The 19,253-nt window shown below is 35.1% G+C and overlaps 1 protein-coding gene across 1 annotated transcript in view; it reads right to left on the bottom strand.

The window, feature by feature from the left end:
* Positions 1-2,563: 2,563 nt before the first annotated feature.
* prss12 (serine protease 12) overlaps positions 2,564-19,253 on the bottom strand; it is a 45,401-nt gene continuing 28,711 nt past the window's right edge. Inside the window, exons 10-13 of the mRNA XM_067404334.1 lie at positions 15,570-15,648; positions 15,295-15,417; positions 6,448-6,746; positions 2,564-3,180 (exon numbers count right to left, since the gene is read on the bottom strand). Of these exons, the coding sequence (XP_067260435.1) occupies positions 2,873-3,180; positions 6,448-6,746; positions 15,295-15,417; positions 15,570-15,648 (809 nt within the window). The 3' untranslated portion in view covers positions 2,564-2,872. The remainder of the gene's footprint in view (positions 3,181-6,447; positions 6,747-15,294; positions 15,418-15,569; positions 15,649-19,253) is intronic.

The following is a 19,253-nucleotide window of genomic DNA, read 5'->3' as shown; positions in this document are numbered from 1 at the left end:
TTTTCATTCAGATTTACTTTCGTTCAGAAAATCAATATGAATGACTATTAACAAATAATTCTGAAAATTAATTTCACCCTTTCCCATCATACAGTAAACTTGTCTCCATAGAGATCTGTTTAAAGGAAGAGTGTATTTGAAATGCAGTGTAAACACACATTGTAACTGTTAAGTAAACGAATGGCTTTCTGAGAAGACTGTGCTAACACTGCACTGTCAGGTCTGTACACACTGATTCAGACCAATGTGTGAACAAAACCACAAAAAAATCTGGACTTGCTGAAAGTATAGCTTGTCTGTGTATTTTGAAAACCTAAAACTAACAGTTGTTAGAAACATCCTCAAATACAAGCTATGGATGTGCATTCACACAAACACACAGAACATACTGTATGTTGCCACACAATCAATGATTTTTTTATACATACTCATCTGATAATCTCAGTTAAAACATTTTTAGATTTCCCTCAAATTAAATTTCCCAGTTTAAGAAGCTGACAGTTCTTTGACAGTAGGCTACTGTATTCCGTTACGTACTCCGCTGACAAATGTTTACACCAATTGACAAATGTTTAATACTCCAAACTGAGGTTGTAAGACTAGGATTTTAAGTTTCTCTAAATATTTACCAATGTTTGTTTTCTTGTTAATGACACTGCAGCCCTCATGAATTGACATACTCCTTTAGGCAAGAATATAAGCACCATGCAACAAGTCCAGAAATATTTAAACAGATATATAATGGCAATACTAAGCACTACTGAATTATGACCCTGTGTGAACAGATTAACACTTTTTACAGTTTTCATAGTATAGTTAATTACCACAAGATTACAAACATGAAATTTACAAAAGTCTAAACTGAAACACCATAGTTTGTGCAAAATAACAGAGCTTGTGGTTGGTCAGAGCAGAGGTTTTTCCTCTTTTTTAACAGACCAATAATGGATTGCATTAAAAAAAAGGGGCGTAGTCTGTATCAAGACTACATTCATAAATCACGCTTAAAGACACTTTTGTGATCATTAATCATGCTAACATGAAATGCTCCTCATCACAACACTAAAACAAGGAGGTACAAACAGCTTTGCATTGCACATAATTCCCATACCCCACAGGTCTCTGGCTTTTGGAAGAGAGTGTGGCACTGCAAAAATATTAAGCAAATGATGATTTGTGCTTTTTGTCCTCATGTTAAGATACGGCAAGCCTCAGTCCAACTATCATCATGAACATCTGATCTATAACAAATGATGTCATGGTTCCTGTGGAGGTTTATGATGTCATCTAATGTGTTGATGAGGTGATGTGGTCGGTTACTTAGCAATGGCATGGTAAATGTATCCCAGGAGTTTAGAATTACCATACATTTCTTGGCAGGAAATCTAGAATCTTCTCCTTTTAGCATTTTAAGCTTAATGTGATTTCAAGCCATTGGAACGTTCTTCAATCCGTTATGTATGAAATTGGAACATTACTTGTCCCATTTTATGTTCAAACAGTATCTGTCTCTCCATGGCATAAAGTATACAGTCCCTTCGATACATGTCCATTCCTCCTTTTAAGAAAAGAAGTCAATAATTCCATATTCACAATTGTGGTCTCTGCAACCTAGAAGTGCTTTCATTTTAAAAAAAAGAAGAAAAAAAAGGAAAAGGATGAAGACCTGAAATAACATCGATTTAAGACCTCCAAATGCATCGCTATCAAGACGGGCCTCTAAACCTTTGCAAATACTGATTTGTTTTTTTTTTGTTTGTTTTTTTTTCCCAGTAAAAATATCTAACCATCTTTAAAACAAGGTCAATTTAGTGTTAACAAAAAAAACTGACAAATAATTTTTTTCTTGTTTTAAACATAAAAATAACGGGATTTATGCCTAAAATACAAAAAAGTGCAATATTTTAGATAACAATTCAAGAAATATTCTCTGACAATCTAATATCGTCTTAATCGAATATCTTTTTTCAATATTAAAATTAAAAAGGTATTTATTAAATGTTTCTAATGTTTTATACGGAAGAGGATTAGGGCCAAGCAATAATAAAAAAACAAAACCATCTCGAGATTAAAGTTGTTAAATTTTGAGAAAAAAGTTGAGATAAAATGTTGAGAATAAACTCGTTAAATTATGAGAAAAAATTTGTTAAATTTCGAGAAAAAAGTCGAGATAAAAGTAGTTTTTCTCATAATTTAACGAATTTGTTCTCGTAATCGAAATACTTTTTTCTCGTAATTTAATGACTTTATTCTCAACATTTTATCTTGACTTTTTTTCTCGAAATTTAACGACTTTTTTTCTCATAATTTAATGAATTTGTTCTTGAAATCGAATGACTTTTTTCTCATAATTTAATGAGTTTATTCTCAACATTTTATCTCGACTTTTTTCTCGAATTTTTAACGGGTTTTTTCTCATAATTTAACGAGTTTATTCTCAACATTTTATTTCGACTTTTTTCTTGAAATTGAATGAGTTTTTTCTCAAAATTTAACAAATTTAATCTCGAGATGGTTTTATTTTTTTATTATTGCTTGGCCCTAATCCTCTTCCGTAGTTTTCTGTAAATTCATTCAGGATGTTTAGATATTTTTACTGGAGAGCAAAATACTGATTACATTTTTTTTTTTTTTTGCAGTGTAATTTCAGTGCAAAGTTCAAGTTTTGTGATGACTATAATTTGCCAGGCACTGCGTAATTACTACTATCTCTCTGACATTTAAGACTTATTTGGAATACTACAGTTAATTTCAGCAAGTTAACTTCAACAAGTTATAAAATTGTTTAAAATTGTATCTAAAAATGTGCTTAATTTTTCTGCCCCCATAGTCAGAATGTCTGTTATTAGTTGATTGAAATTTCCATCCGGTCCTACTGGCCGATGACCTTCTTAATCCAGGGCACGAAGGCGGAGACTTTGGTGTAGACGCCGGGTGCGTCTTGCAGTCGACACGCGTGACCCCATGATGTGACCCCATATACAACCCAACTTCCACTCGGCCTCTCACACACCAACGGACCTCCGCTATCTCCACGGCAACTGTCCACGCGGCGGTCGTCGTGGGAGGAGCCGGCACACAGCATGCGATTGGTGAACTGGTCAGAATAGCGCTGCTCACACTGACGCTTGCTCAACACTGAAATCGAGGCCTGCTGGAGAGTTTTTGAATATGCACGACCTGAGAAAACAAAAGAGGGGAAAAAAATCCAACAGGTCAGAAAGTCCTCCTTTCTTTTAACTTGAAGTCTGGAAGTAATCAGACTTAACTGTTCATGTATGCAGTGGAGTGTGCAGTCACTTTTCTGTCAGTGCGATCACACACCTCATTCATCCCACTTCAGAATTCCGTTAAGTCCACTTACTGAGAGAAATATCGTGACCATAGAATGAAACCCCACTATCAGCGCATCACATGATAATCTGTAGATGCTTGACACTGACATTATAATTACACACTGTAGTTCCTTGATGATTTCCTCATGTTCTGTGTCAGCCTCTGATTACAGCTCTGTCATGTCAGTCTTTTTTGATTAGGCTAGACAGCTGGAAAGGTGTGGCCAGAAAAGAAAATAAAGTGTGCTTAATTGTATTTAATGTGCACTTAAATTAAATAAAAGGCCACTTTAAGTGAACTTTAAAAGTACACTTTCATGGCTATGTTTCTGTAAAAGTGCATTTTGGAATGATGACTAGGGATGCAATGGGGCAGAACATTTCCAGAAACTTTTCAAAGTTTCCCGAAAGTTTCCAAAAATCCTGGAAATTTATCGGAAATGTTCCGCTCCATTACATTTAAATAATTATGTTTGTTGTACTTTAAAGAAGTAAAATGTTAAACATGTTGTCTAACATACTAAAGCACGTACTTGATTATAATTATAACTTTTTAAGTGTTTTTCGATATTACATTTAAAGTTAATACATTTAAAATGTACTAACTTGCATATTCATTATTACAAATGTGCAATTGCAAATTTTAAATACATGAAAAGTTTCATAGAAAGACAGTACATTTGGCAGTGCACTTAAACCATATTTCAAAAACAATAGGAGTAATTATGAAATTATATATAAAGATGTACTTAAGGGATAGTTCACCCAAAAATTAAAATTCATTTACTCATCCTCAAGTTGTTCCAAACCTGTATGAATTTCTTTCTTCTGCTGAACACAAAAGAAGATATTTGGAATAATGTTGGTAAGCAAACAGTTGATGGACCCCACTGACTTCCATAGTATGGAAAAAAAAAAATACTATGGAAGTCAATGGGGTCCATCAACTGTATGCTTACCGACATTTTTCCAAATATCTTCTTTTGTGTTCTGCAGGGGGGGAAAAATCATTCAGGGTGAGTAAATGATGACAAATATCCCTTTAAGTGTCTCAAAAAAGAACCCTCAAGTTCAGCTAATTGCATTTAATATAAATTCAAACTATAATACATTTTACTTTAACTGCAATTGACATGCCATTAAGCGCTCAAAAACATTACATTAAGTTCACTTATATTAAGTACATTCTTTTAAAGAATATCACATCCGTAATAAGTATGCTAAAGAGTACATCTTAACAATAAAAATGTTTGTAGGAGTATATTATGTGTGTGTAGATATGTGTAACTGTTGCTAGCTACTAATATTTTTGTTTCACTGGACATCTGGTTGGAAAAATGATCAAAAACACTAACACAGACTCTTTTGTGATTATTAACATGTTAAATGCCACTCAGTCATGTGCTCATACATAAACCAGTGCTTACAAATACCCTCACGCAAATATGCAACCTTGTTTGCAAATACCACCAAGGATACAAATAATTACTAAATGTTTGAAATGGATGATGCCTGCCTGATTGTAGCAGAAAAACAGATGTTATACTGATAAAATGATCTACATGTTCAGCAAACAGAAACTCAGAAACAGAAAAACATTATTATCACGTATTAAGCAGATTTCTACAAATGCTGACAAATGATTAATTGTTTAGAATTCCTCACTTCTTGCCTAAATACAGATGGTTATTGTTCAAGTTCAAGTGAAACAAGTTGTTTTCCTTTTAAAACTGTGAACTTTTCACACTAAACAACTTTATAACATGCGTTATCCTTTGTTGTTAAGTCCGCTTTCTGCTTTCTAAAGCAGTGTTTTGAAATCGGCCATCATTAAATAAGTCGTTATTTTGTTTTCGCACCAAAAGTATTCTCGTCACTTTATAATATTAATATTGAGCCACTGTACTCACATGATCCGATTTAAATATGTTTTTAGTACCTTTATGGATCTTGACAGAGGAAGTGTCCATTGCTCCCTATGGAGGCCTCACGGAGCCATCGGATTTCAACTAAAATATCTTAATTTGTGTTCTGAAGATTAATGAAGGGCTTACGGGTGTGAAACGACATGAGAGTGAGTAATAAATGAAAGAATTTTCATTTTTGGGTGAACTAATCCTTTAAGTGTCTAAAAACATTATTCAGTTCACACTTGCTGTAATTATATTCTTTTAAAGTATATTATTTATGTAGTAAGTACTCTTTTTAAAAGTATGCTAAAGTATTCTTTTTCAAAAAGGTGAGAAGTTTTATTCAGAAATCTTCTGCTCTAGTTTTTGTACTACTCTGATTTACTCTTGAAATTCAGTACTGTGGCACTTCTGAATTTGCCTGTGCTTTTCCTCATTTGTACATCCATCGGATAAAATCAACTGTTAAATGATTAAATGAAAATGTCATCACACCATTTTACCAAAAACTTTAACTTGTGTTTCCTCCAGGAGTTTGAACATGGCTGTCAGTTGGTGAGAGAGTGATTGTTTCAGATGAAACACAGAACAAAGACTGATATCTTACAGTGTGTGATCATCGCTGTCAGTTCTGCTTTCACACTGTCTGATCACATCTTATGCATGTCAGCCTGTGCTATTCAAAAGAGCCAAAAACACATTTTACACGCTCAGCCTCAGTTCTTGTTCTAATTGTGCTCAAAGCATCCTTCATTTCAAGAATGAAAGTTTGAGGCTGTCTGGCAGTCTAATTGTTTCTGAATCAGATCTGCATCGATTTCTTTAGCTTTAAGGAGATATGTACGGAGAGTGTGTGTGTGTGCGTTTTTGTGATTTATGAGGACACAAATTTGTATAATGACATGGGTATCACACTGGTATTACGACGTAAACATGAAATATGAGGACATTTCATGAGTCCTCATATTTAAATTAGCTTTAAAAACATACTAAACAATGTTTATTAAAAATGTAAAAATGCAGCATGTTTTCTGTGATGGGAGGGTTTAGGGGTAGTGTAGGGGGATAGAATGTACAGTTTGCACAGTATAAAAACCATTACGCCTATCTAATTTCCTCACTTTGATAGCAAAACAAACGTGCTTGTGTGTGTGTGTGTGTGTGTGTGTGTGTGTGTGTGTGTGTTTCATGGCATTTCCAACCTGTGTCTCCCCAGCCTGTGATGTAGCAGTTGGCGATGTCCTTTGGCACTTTTTCCCTCCTCACTGGCAGGCAGGCGGGCAGCACGAAACGGTTCAGCATGACACACTCGCCCGTGACACCCCTGTGAGCTCTGTGGCCAGACACTCGCACCATTGCCAGGTCGTAGTCATTACTGTCAGCATGGTAGCGCGGGTGAAGGACGATCTTCTCAACGGCATACTCTTCCTCATATTCTTCAGGAACCAGAGAGTGATAATCACCCACACGAACTTTATACAGCCCAGTGCTGTTACCGTATCTAAGAAAGAGCACATAACAGACCCGTAACTAAACTTCAGTGAATGTCATACATATTGGTCAAACCTCACTAATCAGCCAAAAATCAGAAGTGAATCGATGTACAATATTTTGGTGAACATAAATTGGTGATCAGCTGATATTCGAGGGCCTCACTTATAAAACGTGCATACACACAGATTTGAATTGTGTACATACACTAAAATCTACGCCAACACGTCTTTGACATGGAAAAGTGCTTAGCACCACGTCAGGGTTTAAGCAGGCATACACACTTTTCCTTGTGGCAGAGTTAGAGTACGGCAGGTATTTGGAAATCTAAGCAATTCTTGCCGCTCGCCATTCTCAACTAAAGGATTTGGACTAGGGATGCTCACATTGACCGTTTAACCGTTAACCGAAAGTAAGAATTTTAACCGATTAATACTATCAGTTAAACGTTTTTTTTTTTTTTTTTTTTTTGCTGTTTGCTGCATGGTTAAAGAAAAATATGCTATATATACCTCTCTCTCTCTCTCTCTCTCTCTCTCTCTCTCTATATATATATATATATATATATATATATATATATATATATATATATATATATATATATACCTATAACTCGCAGGGCGTTTCACACGTGCCAGACATATTTCGCTAAGCAACAAGCAAATTGAAACGAGCGAAAAGAAGTACTGACCATTTCGATAGAAAGGGTCAGGCGCGCCGTTGGAACGAGGGACAGGGGGGTCAGGACCCCCGCAGTTTTGAAAAGACAGAAATCGACCCCCGCACTTTTGATAAGGGCTGCTTCAATCAGTCACAATATATCATCTTTTAGCTTAGGCTATTTTCTTTCAAATGAGACCATTTTCACGTTTCTGTGAGCTTTCGTTCATAAATAATCAACTGTTTTGTCGCAGATGTGAAGAAGAGGAAATGCGCTCTCGAACAGAGAAACACGCGATCTCCAAGCAATCGATCACAGCGTGCTAACGTTTTAGGACAGGTTGATGGTATATAAATCGTGGCTGAACGTTAGCGTTTGTCAATCAAGCAAAACCGTCCATTCAGAAACCGAGAAATTTGACACTTTAAGGTAAGAGGCTGATCTCTCAGATTGACGCGCGAGCCGGCTTGACTGAAGTTTTCGTGAGGATTTGTAGTTTATGGACTGTTTTGAGTTCGGTATCTAGGAAGTTAAAAGCATTGATGGCATCTATAAAAGAGATATCTAAAAGCGAAACGAAAATTATTGCCTCGACCGGCGACACAGTGGGGAGGACGCACGAGAGGAGACCTGCGCGTTTAATTGGTATGTGTATAGCTACTGTAATACTGCATTTACAAAGCTTATCAGTGGCATGCACTTTGATCACGAAAGTGAAAGTGCCTTCTGCGGTCGCATCGCGGTGCCCCCGCGTTCCCATTTCTCTCGATGTGAACCGTGAGCTCCAGTCCATTACAATTTAGGGCCATGGTATACTTCATTTCCCGCATTCCGCTTAGTCTCGTGCACGAGCCTGTCAAAGAAACTCCTTTGCCCATGAGCGCGGAAAGACTCGTTCGGTATGCACACGTGCACCGTCCGTGGTCATAACAATAACAATCCTTGAGGTAGGCCTGCTATTTTTATTTGACGGAAAAAATGTCTAAAATACCGGTTGTTCAAAGCTTCAATGGATTCACCGTGTTTTTGTTTTTTCATCTTAATTTGTTAAACATTTAAGTGAAAAATATTTAGTGTAGGCCTATTTATTTTATGCCTTTTATTTAAATTATTTTTTTTTCTGTTGTCAGAAACGCTGCAGGTGCGTGACAATTTGATAATGTGAATCCAGGTTCTGTTGTTTATCTGATCTATGCTGCTGTTTGCATGTTAAAATAAACCCGTGAAAGACACAGACACTCGTCAATTGTATTTTTTATTTAATGTCATAGCCTATATATGTCATATTATCATCATATAGGCTATACAATATTATAATCTTATCAGTTAACGGTTAATAATCGGATAACGAGCGTCGGTTGTCGGTCGAGAAATTTAACCGAAATGAGCATCCCTAATTTGGACGTTGACTGGTGCACTTTTATATGTTAATAATGACACTAATTAGGTAGCGTTTACAAGGAAAGCATTCAGCTGCTTTTGAATTTCAAGATTATTTGCAATTTATAAATTTCACATCTAGAAGAGAGGAGTATGCATGTTTTTTGTGAGTATGTTCATTCTCTGAAACACACATATGCATTTTTAAGAAACAATCGTTAGATTAAATGTAGGACAGTTTTTTTGCAACATTTTATAAATGAGAAAATGAGAAAAATCTTTTTTAAATAATTTAATTTATACATTACCATTTAAAAGTTTGGGACCAATATGATATTTATTTTAAGAAAATATATTAAGTTATATTAAGCAAGAATGCATTAAATTGATAAAAAAAAGTGACATTTACAATTTAAAAAAAAGATTTCTATTTCAAATAAAAGCTGTTTTTTTCCCAATTTTGAATTTTCTATTAATGAAAGAATTCTGAAAAAAAAAGGATCAGTTTCCACAAAAATATTAAGCAGCACAACTGTTTTCAACATTGATAATAATAAGAAATGTTTCTTGAGCACTAAATCAGCATATTAGTATGATTTCTGGAGGACCATGTGACACTAAAAAATCAGCTTTGCCATCACAGGAATAAATTACATTTTAAAATATATTAAAAAAGAAAGTTATTTTAAATTATAATAATAATTCACAATATTTCTGTTTTTATTGTATTATCAAATAAATGCAGCCTTGGTGAGCAGAAGAGACTTCTTTCAAACACATACTTTTGAATGATACTGTATATCAGACAATAATGGATAATGGCCGTCATCTAATGATCACTTAAAGGAACACTCCACTTTTTTTGAAAATAGGCTCATTTTCCAACTCCCCTAGAGTTAAACAGTTGAGTTTTACCGTTTTCGAATCCATTCAGCCGATCTCCCGTTCTGGCGGTACCACTTTTAGCATAGCTTAGCATAGTTCATTGAATCTGATTAGACCATTAGCATCGCTCTTAAAAATGACCAAAGAGTTTTGATATTTTTCCTATTTAAAACTTGACTCTTCTGTAGTTAAATCGTGTACTAAGACCGACAGAAAATGAAAAGTTGTGATTTTCTACGCTGATATGGCTAGGAACTATACTCTCATTCAGGTGTAATAATCAAGGAACTTTGCTGCCGTATCATGGCTGCAGCAGTGCAATGATATTACGCAGCGTTTCTCACAAACGTCTCCATGGTTGCAAGGCACGTTCCCTGTGCAAGCAGGGGCTCACGGGCGCTGCGTAATATCATTGCACTGCTGCAGCCATGATACGGCAGCAAAGTTCCTTGATTATTACGCCTGAATGAGAGTATAGTTCCTAGCCATATCAGCCTAGAAAATCACAACTTTTTATTTTCCGTCGGTCTTAGTACACGATTTAACTACAGAAGAGTCAAGTTTTAAATAGGAAAAATATCAAAACTCTTTGGTCATTTTTAAGCGCGATGCTAATGGTCTAATCAGATTCAATGAACTATGCTAAGCTATGCTAAAAGTGGTACCGCCAGAACCGGAGATCGGCTGAATGGATTCGAAAACGGTAAAACTCAACTGTTTAACTCTAGGGGAGTTGGAAAATGAGCCTATTTTCAAAAAAAGTGGAGTGTTCCTTTAAAGTTAATCTTTAAAAACACAAAAATTTTAAACACTGCTAAATGTAGTTTTTAAATCTTAAAACGAATATCTATTTTTCATGCTGAACATTATACAGTTGGGATATGTAAATGCACTTTATTTTTCATTTATTTAGGCCATTTTATTTAGTATAGGCCATTAACATCGGCCATATTATGATAGCTTATTGAGGCAAAAAAGCCCAAATAAAATTACAAAAAAAAAATAGATAGACAGGGCATACAGACAGGACACATTCAGAAAGACTGAACACAACTGCACAGAACACAATCATCAAAGAAGTATACGGGACAACACAGCAGTGTAATACATTATCACAGGATGATTTACGGCTTTTCTATGTGCCACTCAAATACGCCCCTCACATGACAAATCAGGGCCCTCCCTCAGGAACTTCATGTCAACCGATCTTAGGGTCCCCAAAGCCAAACCATGTGCATTCACAAACACACACTTGCAAAACCACAGTCACGGTCAGTTAGTGAAAACAGATACATACAGGACGTTTTCCTTTTTCCATAAACCCAACACCATGACATCACACCCACAAAGATCTTTGCGTGAACCAGAATGTCTCCTGTGCATGGCAGGTCTCCTGTTTCTTTGCTGTGATTGGTGAGACTGACATATCTCTTCAGATAAAGTTTTCAAACTAGGGTCTGAGGACCCCGAGAGAGCTGCAAGGAGGTCTGTGGAAGCGTTTTTTGAATATAAACAATATAAAATATATAAAATTATATATTTTATATAAATAATATATACAATAAAATAAAACAAAATAAGAAAATCATGACATTAATCACAATTATTGTATTCTATTGACAACCACAGTTGTAATTTTCTCCTCAGGTTTAAAAAAACATAAAATGCCTGTTAATTTAATAGCACATAAATATTTCCCATATGTAAACTATTTAGATACTGTATATCCTTTATGAGTAGGGAAAAAACAGAATGAAGAGCTGTAGTTTGCACTGCAGTGACTCTGTGTATGTGCCCTCCTGTCTGCTTGTTAGTGATTGAAACCATTGGTGTGTAACGGAAATATATATGTGGTGTGGTGCCAGAGAGAGAAACAGCAGTGTCCTGTTACACGGTCAGGTCTTTTCTGGAAAATGGATCTGCCCTGTCCGGAATGACACTCTTGGTCTGGCAGTAGTCAGCAGCAGGATCAGCACCACATTCCCAAAGTCTCTTCATGAGAGACACTCTGGAAAGGGCAGTTCTGATCCTGACACTGTATATATTAAGCTTCTAATACTCACAATCAATGTTAATCCTTACTGTAGTACTGATCTCAATGAGGTTATTAAAAGGTTATTCTGTCTGAGGCATGGCCAAGTGGGCAGTGCTCTGACATATTGCACTTGAACCCAACTTTGAATCTGGATCATTTCTCAGTAACAACCCCCACTTCTTTTTTTTTTTTCTTCAAAAAAAAGTAATCTTACTGACTGCAAGCTATATATGCATACATATAATATTTATTATAAGACATTTTTTTAAATTTAATTGTAATTTGACTATTCTATGCCTGGAAATGACAACTTTAAACTTTTAATATAGTGTTATTAAATTATTAGTTTTTAAAATACTTTACGTGAACGTTAACTGACAGCAAAAGTAATATAAATATAGAAATAGGGGAAATGGGCATTTGCAATTAAATATCCAATTTCAGCATATTAAAAGATCTCTATGAATGGCCAATAACTGATAAAGTTCAGTACTCTATTAATTGGTAACTCACATTTGCTCACTAATCTAACACTCAGATTTTCAGGAGCCGGATGCTACATCTGTTGACAGCTATCAAACACTTAGGTTGTTCGTTATGGCAGTTCCGACATTAAGGCTGACTTCAGCATATTGCTTTCTCAATCCTTTAATACCTTGTTGGTTGTAACCCAAGAGTTTAATTAAGTTTGGCCAACAACCGTGCATACAGCATAAAAATAGTTTAGCGCTAATGTGTGTATGTACATGCTATTTTTGCACAAATGTCATGTTACCTTCTGCAAACTCGGAAGTGAGAGACTAACTTTAGTCCTCTCGAGGTAAATGAGCTCAAATGATTTAAAACAACTGTTACGCTGTTCTGTAGGCTATTAATTGCATTCTTGAAAAAGTGTATGTACGTGTCTGAGGAAAAAGAGGGAGGGGGCCGCAAAGGTATCTAGATTTATGGCTCTGTGTAGGAGAGCGTGTAACTAGAGGAAACTTTAGCAGTAGTCTGATGTCATGGATCATATTTTGAGGGCTCGGTGCTTGGATAGTTGATAAAAAACAGATTCAATCTTACTTAAACCGCTCACACAGCCAAAGATTTTCAACTGAGACTCTTTTTTTTTAAATGAAAACCCTAAATGGCTCAGGAAACTGCCACTAACGTACATTCTTCACAGTAATGTGAAAATGCAGCACAGTCTCAGACCTGAACTGAAGACAGATCATTTGCCAGACTGATCCTTATGGGAAGCAGAAAGTGTTTGTGTGGGCATGTTTTTATTGCTTTGCCTCTGGCATGCTATTATTATTCTTCCTTAATGTGAACAGTTTTATCCCTTTGGTGAAAACTCATCAAATGTAGCACGAAGGGTCTGTGGCTAATTGCATATAGTGTAAGTTTGGGATCGATGGGATGTATCATTGCCAAGCAACAAGCCATTGGCCCTCATTTATCAAACGATCGTACACCAGAAAACTGTGGGTACGCTCGTTTCCACGTAAAATAACATTTATCAATATGAGCGTGAGCGGTGGCTACGATCAAATCTCACATCAGGTCTCAGCTCGTGTACGCACGTTTTTGAGTCGGCGGGAACTTGCGTGCAGCAGTAAATCTGGTGGAGAACTGTTATGAGAACATTTAGTTTATTTTCCTGACCGACAATCACTCACTAACCGATCATTAACCATTAAACCACACGATTAAAACGTCAAATTAAAATTAAATTCTAATAGATGCGTGTCTTAAAATACCACAAATGTTTTTTTTTCCAGGGATTTAGCTTTGGAATGCGCAAATGGCAACATCAAAAGAACATTAGGATTCACACATCATACACCTGCAACACAGAAAAAAACTGAATATATAGCCTACAAGGAATAAAAAATAGGACTGCACGAAATATATTTCACTGAAATAATTAACAGATTAACAAAAAAAAAGAGAAAAACTGTGCATCAAGTAGGGCTTGTAAGGCTATGCTCATTTGATGCATTGTCTATTCAATTTCTTTATTTATCTTTATTTTATTAAATTCAATTGATCGCGCAGGCGCCTCACTCACATGCAGATGCAACGTATCAGTTCTAGCATTGCTAACTTTACATTTCAGCCATTTATCAGCAAAATAAATGGAGAGAAAGTTAACACTGCTCAGTTTAATGGTCCGAGTACATCTACATCTGTACCAGTCGGCACGCGCAAAGCCCATCCAAACACATTTTTGCGCATGTGAAGGATGATGTTTTATGTGGATATTGAAAAAAGAGTGAAACAGAAAACCTTAGTTTACATAATGAACAGTAGTTCAGCAACCAATAAATGTTGCATCGTGAATATGGAAATGTTTGGATTCCTCCTGAATGAGAGAGGTAGGCTATGTGAGCCCAATTCAGTTTTGCTTTAAATAAATTCATTTCTGCTTTATGATGATTTCAATATATAGCTACTTATTTTTTGTTCTTGTTCTGAATAAAATAATTTCTGTGTAGTGAGGTACTAAAATAACCAAGTTATATATATATATATATATATATATATATATATATATATATATATATATATATATATATATATATATATATATATAATGTTTGTACAGTTTTATTTACCGGTATTATTATTTAAATTAATTTTATTATTACAAGGTTGAGGGTTGTTTTTAGAGTAAGATAAATTTCTTTTTCATGCGAGGCTTCTAAAATTTGAGGCTTGATATTTAAATGATGACAGTTTTCAGCTGAAAAATATTCAATTTTCTAGGACCCTTTTTTTTTTTTTTTTTAGCAGTTTATATTTTATAACATTTAATATTCAATTATGTATTTTTTTTATTCTTTTTCAGGAATTATTTAGTTGTTTAACTATATATTGTCCTAACCCTAAACATACCTGTTGGTAACCATCTTGAAATATTTAATCTAATTTCAATATATGAGCAACTATATTCTGGTTTTAAATTCAGTTTTCTTGGAAAGAAAGACTATTTTCTGTTTATGTGTGAGACTGCAATTATTGTTTGGAAATTAATTTCAGAAAAAGAGGAACATACACTGCAAAACATTATTTTGTGATGTTTATGCTTTAAACCATTTTTTTTTTTTTGTCTTATAACACAATTTTGTCTCAAATGTATTTACATTTAGATATTTTTACTAGAAAACAAAGCAGAAGTTAAGCATATATTTATTTATTTATTTATTTTGCATTCTGTGACATCTTCACTGAATGATGAATATTTTGATTTGCTTGCTCTGCCTTTGTTATTGAACTTGAATTATTGGAGCTATTTAACTTTGTTTGTCTTGCAGCCGGAATGATTAAGAGTGTTTATTTGCAAGTCACAAATAATGATTACATAATTAGGCACAGACTCAGAGGAAGTGTGGGAAGAAGGTATATTGTTTAAAACAGACAATTAGAAATATGTTTTGTTTGTATTTCAGCCTATTTTGTGTTATTTAGCTGTGTGAGTCACAGTGGAAAATTGGATACACAAGAAAGAAGTGTGTGTACATGTTTGTGTGTGTGGGTGGACTTTATTTATGCCTTGCAGATGTGATACAGAATGAAGATGTACCTGTCCATATGTATGCATGTATGTACCTCTTAAAGCAGTGAGCAGAGGTGAGGATCCAGCAGCTGTTGATCAAAGTGGCTCCACATACCAACCTTCCATCTGCCTGAGACCCCCGCATACGCACAGCTGCCTGCCACGGCCAGCCTCCACTATACCACACACACACAAACACACACTATAAATTTGCATTTAACCGCTCTGCATATACATTTTCTCATTCCGACCGCATTAACAATTATTTTCGAATGTGTAATTTGTTATGTCAAAGATGTTTGTATACATTTTGACCCTTTCTGCTTACCGTAGAGAGTTTTCCCCTCCTATTATTCTCTTCTGACGGATATGAGAGGGTCTTAGACCACACATGGAGCCCACTGCCTCTGTAATGTGAAACAAACACATGTTTCTATAAAGCAAGTATGGGTGAATCTCACGAAACTTACTATTTCACAACAAAATTGAAGCCTAGGATTCTTCATATTACTGTGATGTGTTTATATAATATTAATTATTTAGGTATTAAAATGATTTATATAAATAACATAAATAATATTATTTACATCATGTCGGCCTTTGTTGTACTGCCTTTAAATGGGTAACACTTTAGTTAACTAACTGCTTATTAGCATGCATATTACTAGGATTTTGGCTGTTTATTAGTACTTATAAAGCAGATATTAATGCCTAATTCTGCAGGACTATATTCTACATCCCTTAATCCTACTTAAAGGATCAGTTCACTTTCAAATGAAAATTAGCCCAAGCTTTACTCACCCTCAAGCCATCCTAGGTGTTTATGACTTTCTTCTTTCTGATAAACACTCTCAGAGATATTTTAATAAATATCCTGACGCAAATGAGCTTCATTATGGCAGTGAACGGGACCCACGAGTATGAGCTGAAGAAAGTGCTTCCATCCATTATAAACATACTCCACATGGCTAATAATGGCTAATAAAGGCCTTCTAAAGCGAAGCGATGCACTTGTGTAAAAAAAAAAAAAAAAAAAATCCATATTTAACAAGTTATGAAGTAAAATAGCTTCAGCTAGACCACCTTCCGTATTCAACATACGAAGAAAGTGTAAAACTCTTGCAGTTCAAAAAGCCAGTTTACACTGTCTTCGTAACTTGAATACTGAGGGCGGTCTGGCGGAAGCTAAATATTTTACTTCAGAACTTGTTAAATATGGATATTTTTTTTACACAAACGCATCGCTTCACTTCAGAAGGCCTCTATTAACCCCCCCGAGCCATGTGGAGTATGTTAATGATGGATGGAAGCACTTATACTCGAGTCGTGACCCCTGTTCACTGCCATAATAAAGCTCGGATGCGTCAGGATATTTATTAAAATATCTCAGAGAGTGTTAATCAGAAAGAAGAAAGTCTTATATACCTAAGAGAGTAGCTCGAGAGTGAGTAAAGCTTGGGCAAATTTTCATTTGAAAGTAAACTAATCCTTTAATACCTAAACTTAACTACCTTACTACAGTGGCAGCTGGTGCTAAAAATATTATTTAATAAAAAATAAAAAATTTAGAAATGCAGGAACGAATGGGCTAATTGTTAAATAACCATTTAACAAGTGATATAATAATGTATCTATCTAAAACATGGAAAATTCAGTATTTAAAGTCATAGGGCTGAGATCTAATTTAATTTAAAAAAAAATTTATTTAAGATCCTGCCCAATATTGTTCTAGAAACAATGTTCATATTGAAGGCTATAAAAATAAACATGAATGAAACTGTGTAGTATATGCTATAAAATAAGTGCAAAAAAGGGGGCAAATCACATTAGGCCTAGGCTACATTCTAAAATTGTACCTTTACAATCTAAAATCAAAATGCTTTTTGAAGCAGAAATTAAATACACTAAACTAAAAATGAAAATTATTAAAAACAAAAGAACAGACTAATAATTATTATTATTTTGATTACCCTAGTCACTTTACACAGTTACTGCTATCGTACAAATACACATAGTTGTAGGTTCGAAATTCTACATATGACATAATTATGTTCGCCAACGAAAACAAATTTTCAACAAATATTTAGAGCAAAATGTATTTTACTCAGACTGAACTCCGTCTATTTGGCGTTCACAGAAGTTTGTGCTTACTGAAGGCTCGTCCACGCCTGACTGCAAAATAGAAATATTTTCTTGACTTTCTAACTTTTACAGATGGAGAATATGTCTGTGAAATGTAAATCATGCACTGAGGAAATTATTAAATGGCTTAATTTTCTGTATGCACAATATAATTTCTTTATTTTTCATCTTTTTGATTTTGGGGTGAAATGGGACATGGGCATGCTTTTGTGAGATTCAGCTGTATGCATTTGTGTTTGTGTGTACATACAGTACAGAACTGTTTGATGGACCTAAGGATGTAGAGTAGAGTAACATATAATAACACAAAAAGATGTGTGTGTAGCTTGTGTGTCCTCAGTGTTTAATGGAGAAAGCACCGCAAGCCGGATAATCCAGCATTAGCGTAATTAGATTGATAAGAATAATAAAGCATAAATGAAGTCTAAGTGCCAGTGATCATGAGATGGCGCGCCAAACCACATCCTTTAAAGCAGACATAACACACACACACTCCACTCCGGCACAAACTAGAGATCTGATCAGATAGGTTTCATCTTTCACTCTTGCTTTTAAATGGTTTCAAGTATTTTAACAGGTGTTTGGATCTCTAAATCTATCCTTCAAAACCACTGTCTAGGACTCTACATTTACCTGTGCTTCAAAATGCTAATTTTCCATTAATTTTGAAGACCACGAAATACAATGAAGTCAGCTGCTCTTGTAAAGTCCAAGAATGTCTGTTCATTCAATTCCAGTTCATTTAATGTGCCTAAAAGAAATAGATCATCGTAACATGAAAATTCCAACCCAGTCTCATTAGAAAAACGTACCCGTGGGAACGTTTTCGTGTGTCTGCAAAATACGTACCAATACGTACATATCATTGCAGTTTCAATGTGAAATGTCCACTGAGTGGCGCTAAAAGCATGTTCATTTTTTTTGCCTGAACAGACAAACGTGAATATAGTATGTTTTTATGATGTTGGTTTTTATACGAATCACCGCAGTTCTGATTTGACATTTGCACTCCTTTGCATTTTAAAATAACGTACCACCAACACTACACCTAAACTTACCCGATAGTGTTAACAAAAGCAAATGTGACATAAAAAGCGTCCGTAATCGTGCCGTTTTAGCTTTAGATCTCTCTTTGAGCTCTTTTACCATGACTCGCCTTTCACGGGATTCGTGCCCAAGGCTTTCTCGTCTTAAGTAAAACTCGGTATCAGGTGAGCTACCGAGCAAGCTTGTTATGTCAGGAAAGCGAAACATATGTAGCTGGTTAAGCGATGCAAAGTCCAAAATATATTCGTTTACAAATCGTGCACTTTGGTAAAAAAGCATTTTGAAGTCATAACATAACATAACATATTGTATGAGGAGACGTGAAAACAAGTCTTTATTAATCCATAATCTGACCCCGTAATCGTAACTGTGTATGAAAATGATTTAAAGGCCTTGCTGTTTTACTGACTCTAGCGTTCATTTCTGTTGGTATGCGACGTTTGGCGACTCGTGAAAACGTTCCCACAGGTACGTCTTACCTATGAGACCATGTTGGAAAATTCTGTCATCATTTACTACCCTTCATGTCTTTCCAAAACCATGTGATTTTTTTTTTTTCTTGTAAGAACACAAAAGGAGATATTAGGCAGAATGTTCAAACTGCTCTTTTTATTTCAGTTTAAGTAAACACTATTTTTCTGGTACTATTATGGGTTTTTGGCATTTTTGAAGGTTGAAACTTTCATTGTATAGGAAAGAGCTGCATTAACATTCTGGTAAACTACTCCTATTATGTTCCATGAAAGACAGAAAACACAGGTTTGGGTAAGTATCCCTTTAAACATTGCCAGCATCATATACCTGAATGCTGTCGCTATGAGAG

This window comes from Chanodichthys erythropterus, chromosome 12 (genome assembly GCF_024489055.1).
Source record: "Chanodichthys erythropterus isolate Z2021 chromosome 12, ASM2448905v1, whole genome shotgun sequence".
NCBI classification, from domain to species: domain Eukaryota; kingdom Metazoa; phylum Chordata; class Actinopteri; order Cypriniformes; family Xenocyprididae; genus Chanodichthys; species Chanodichthys erythropterus.
Note: the sequence above shows the minus strand (reverse complement) of the source record. Positions and strands in the feature narration are given on the sequence as shown.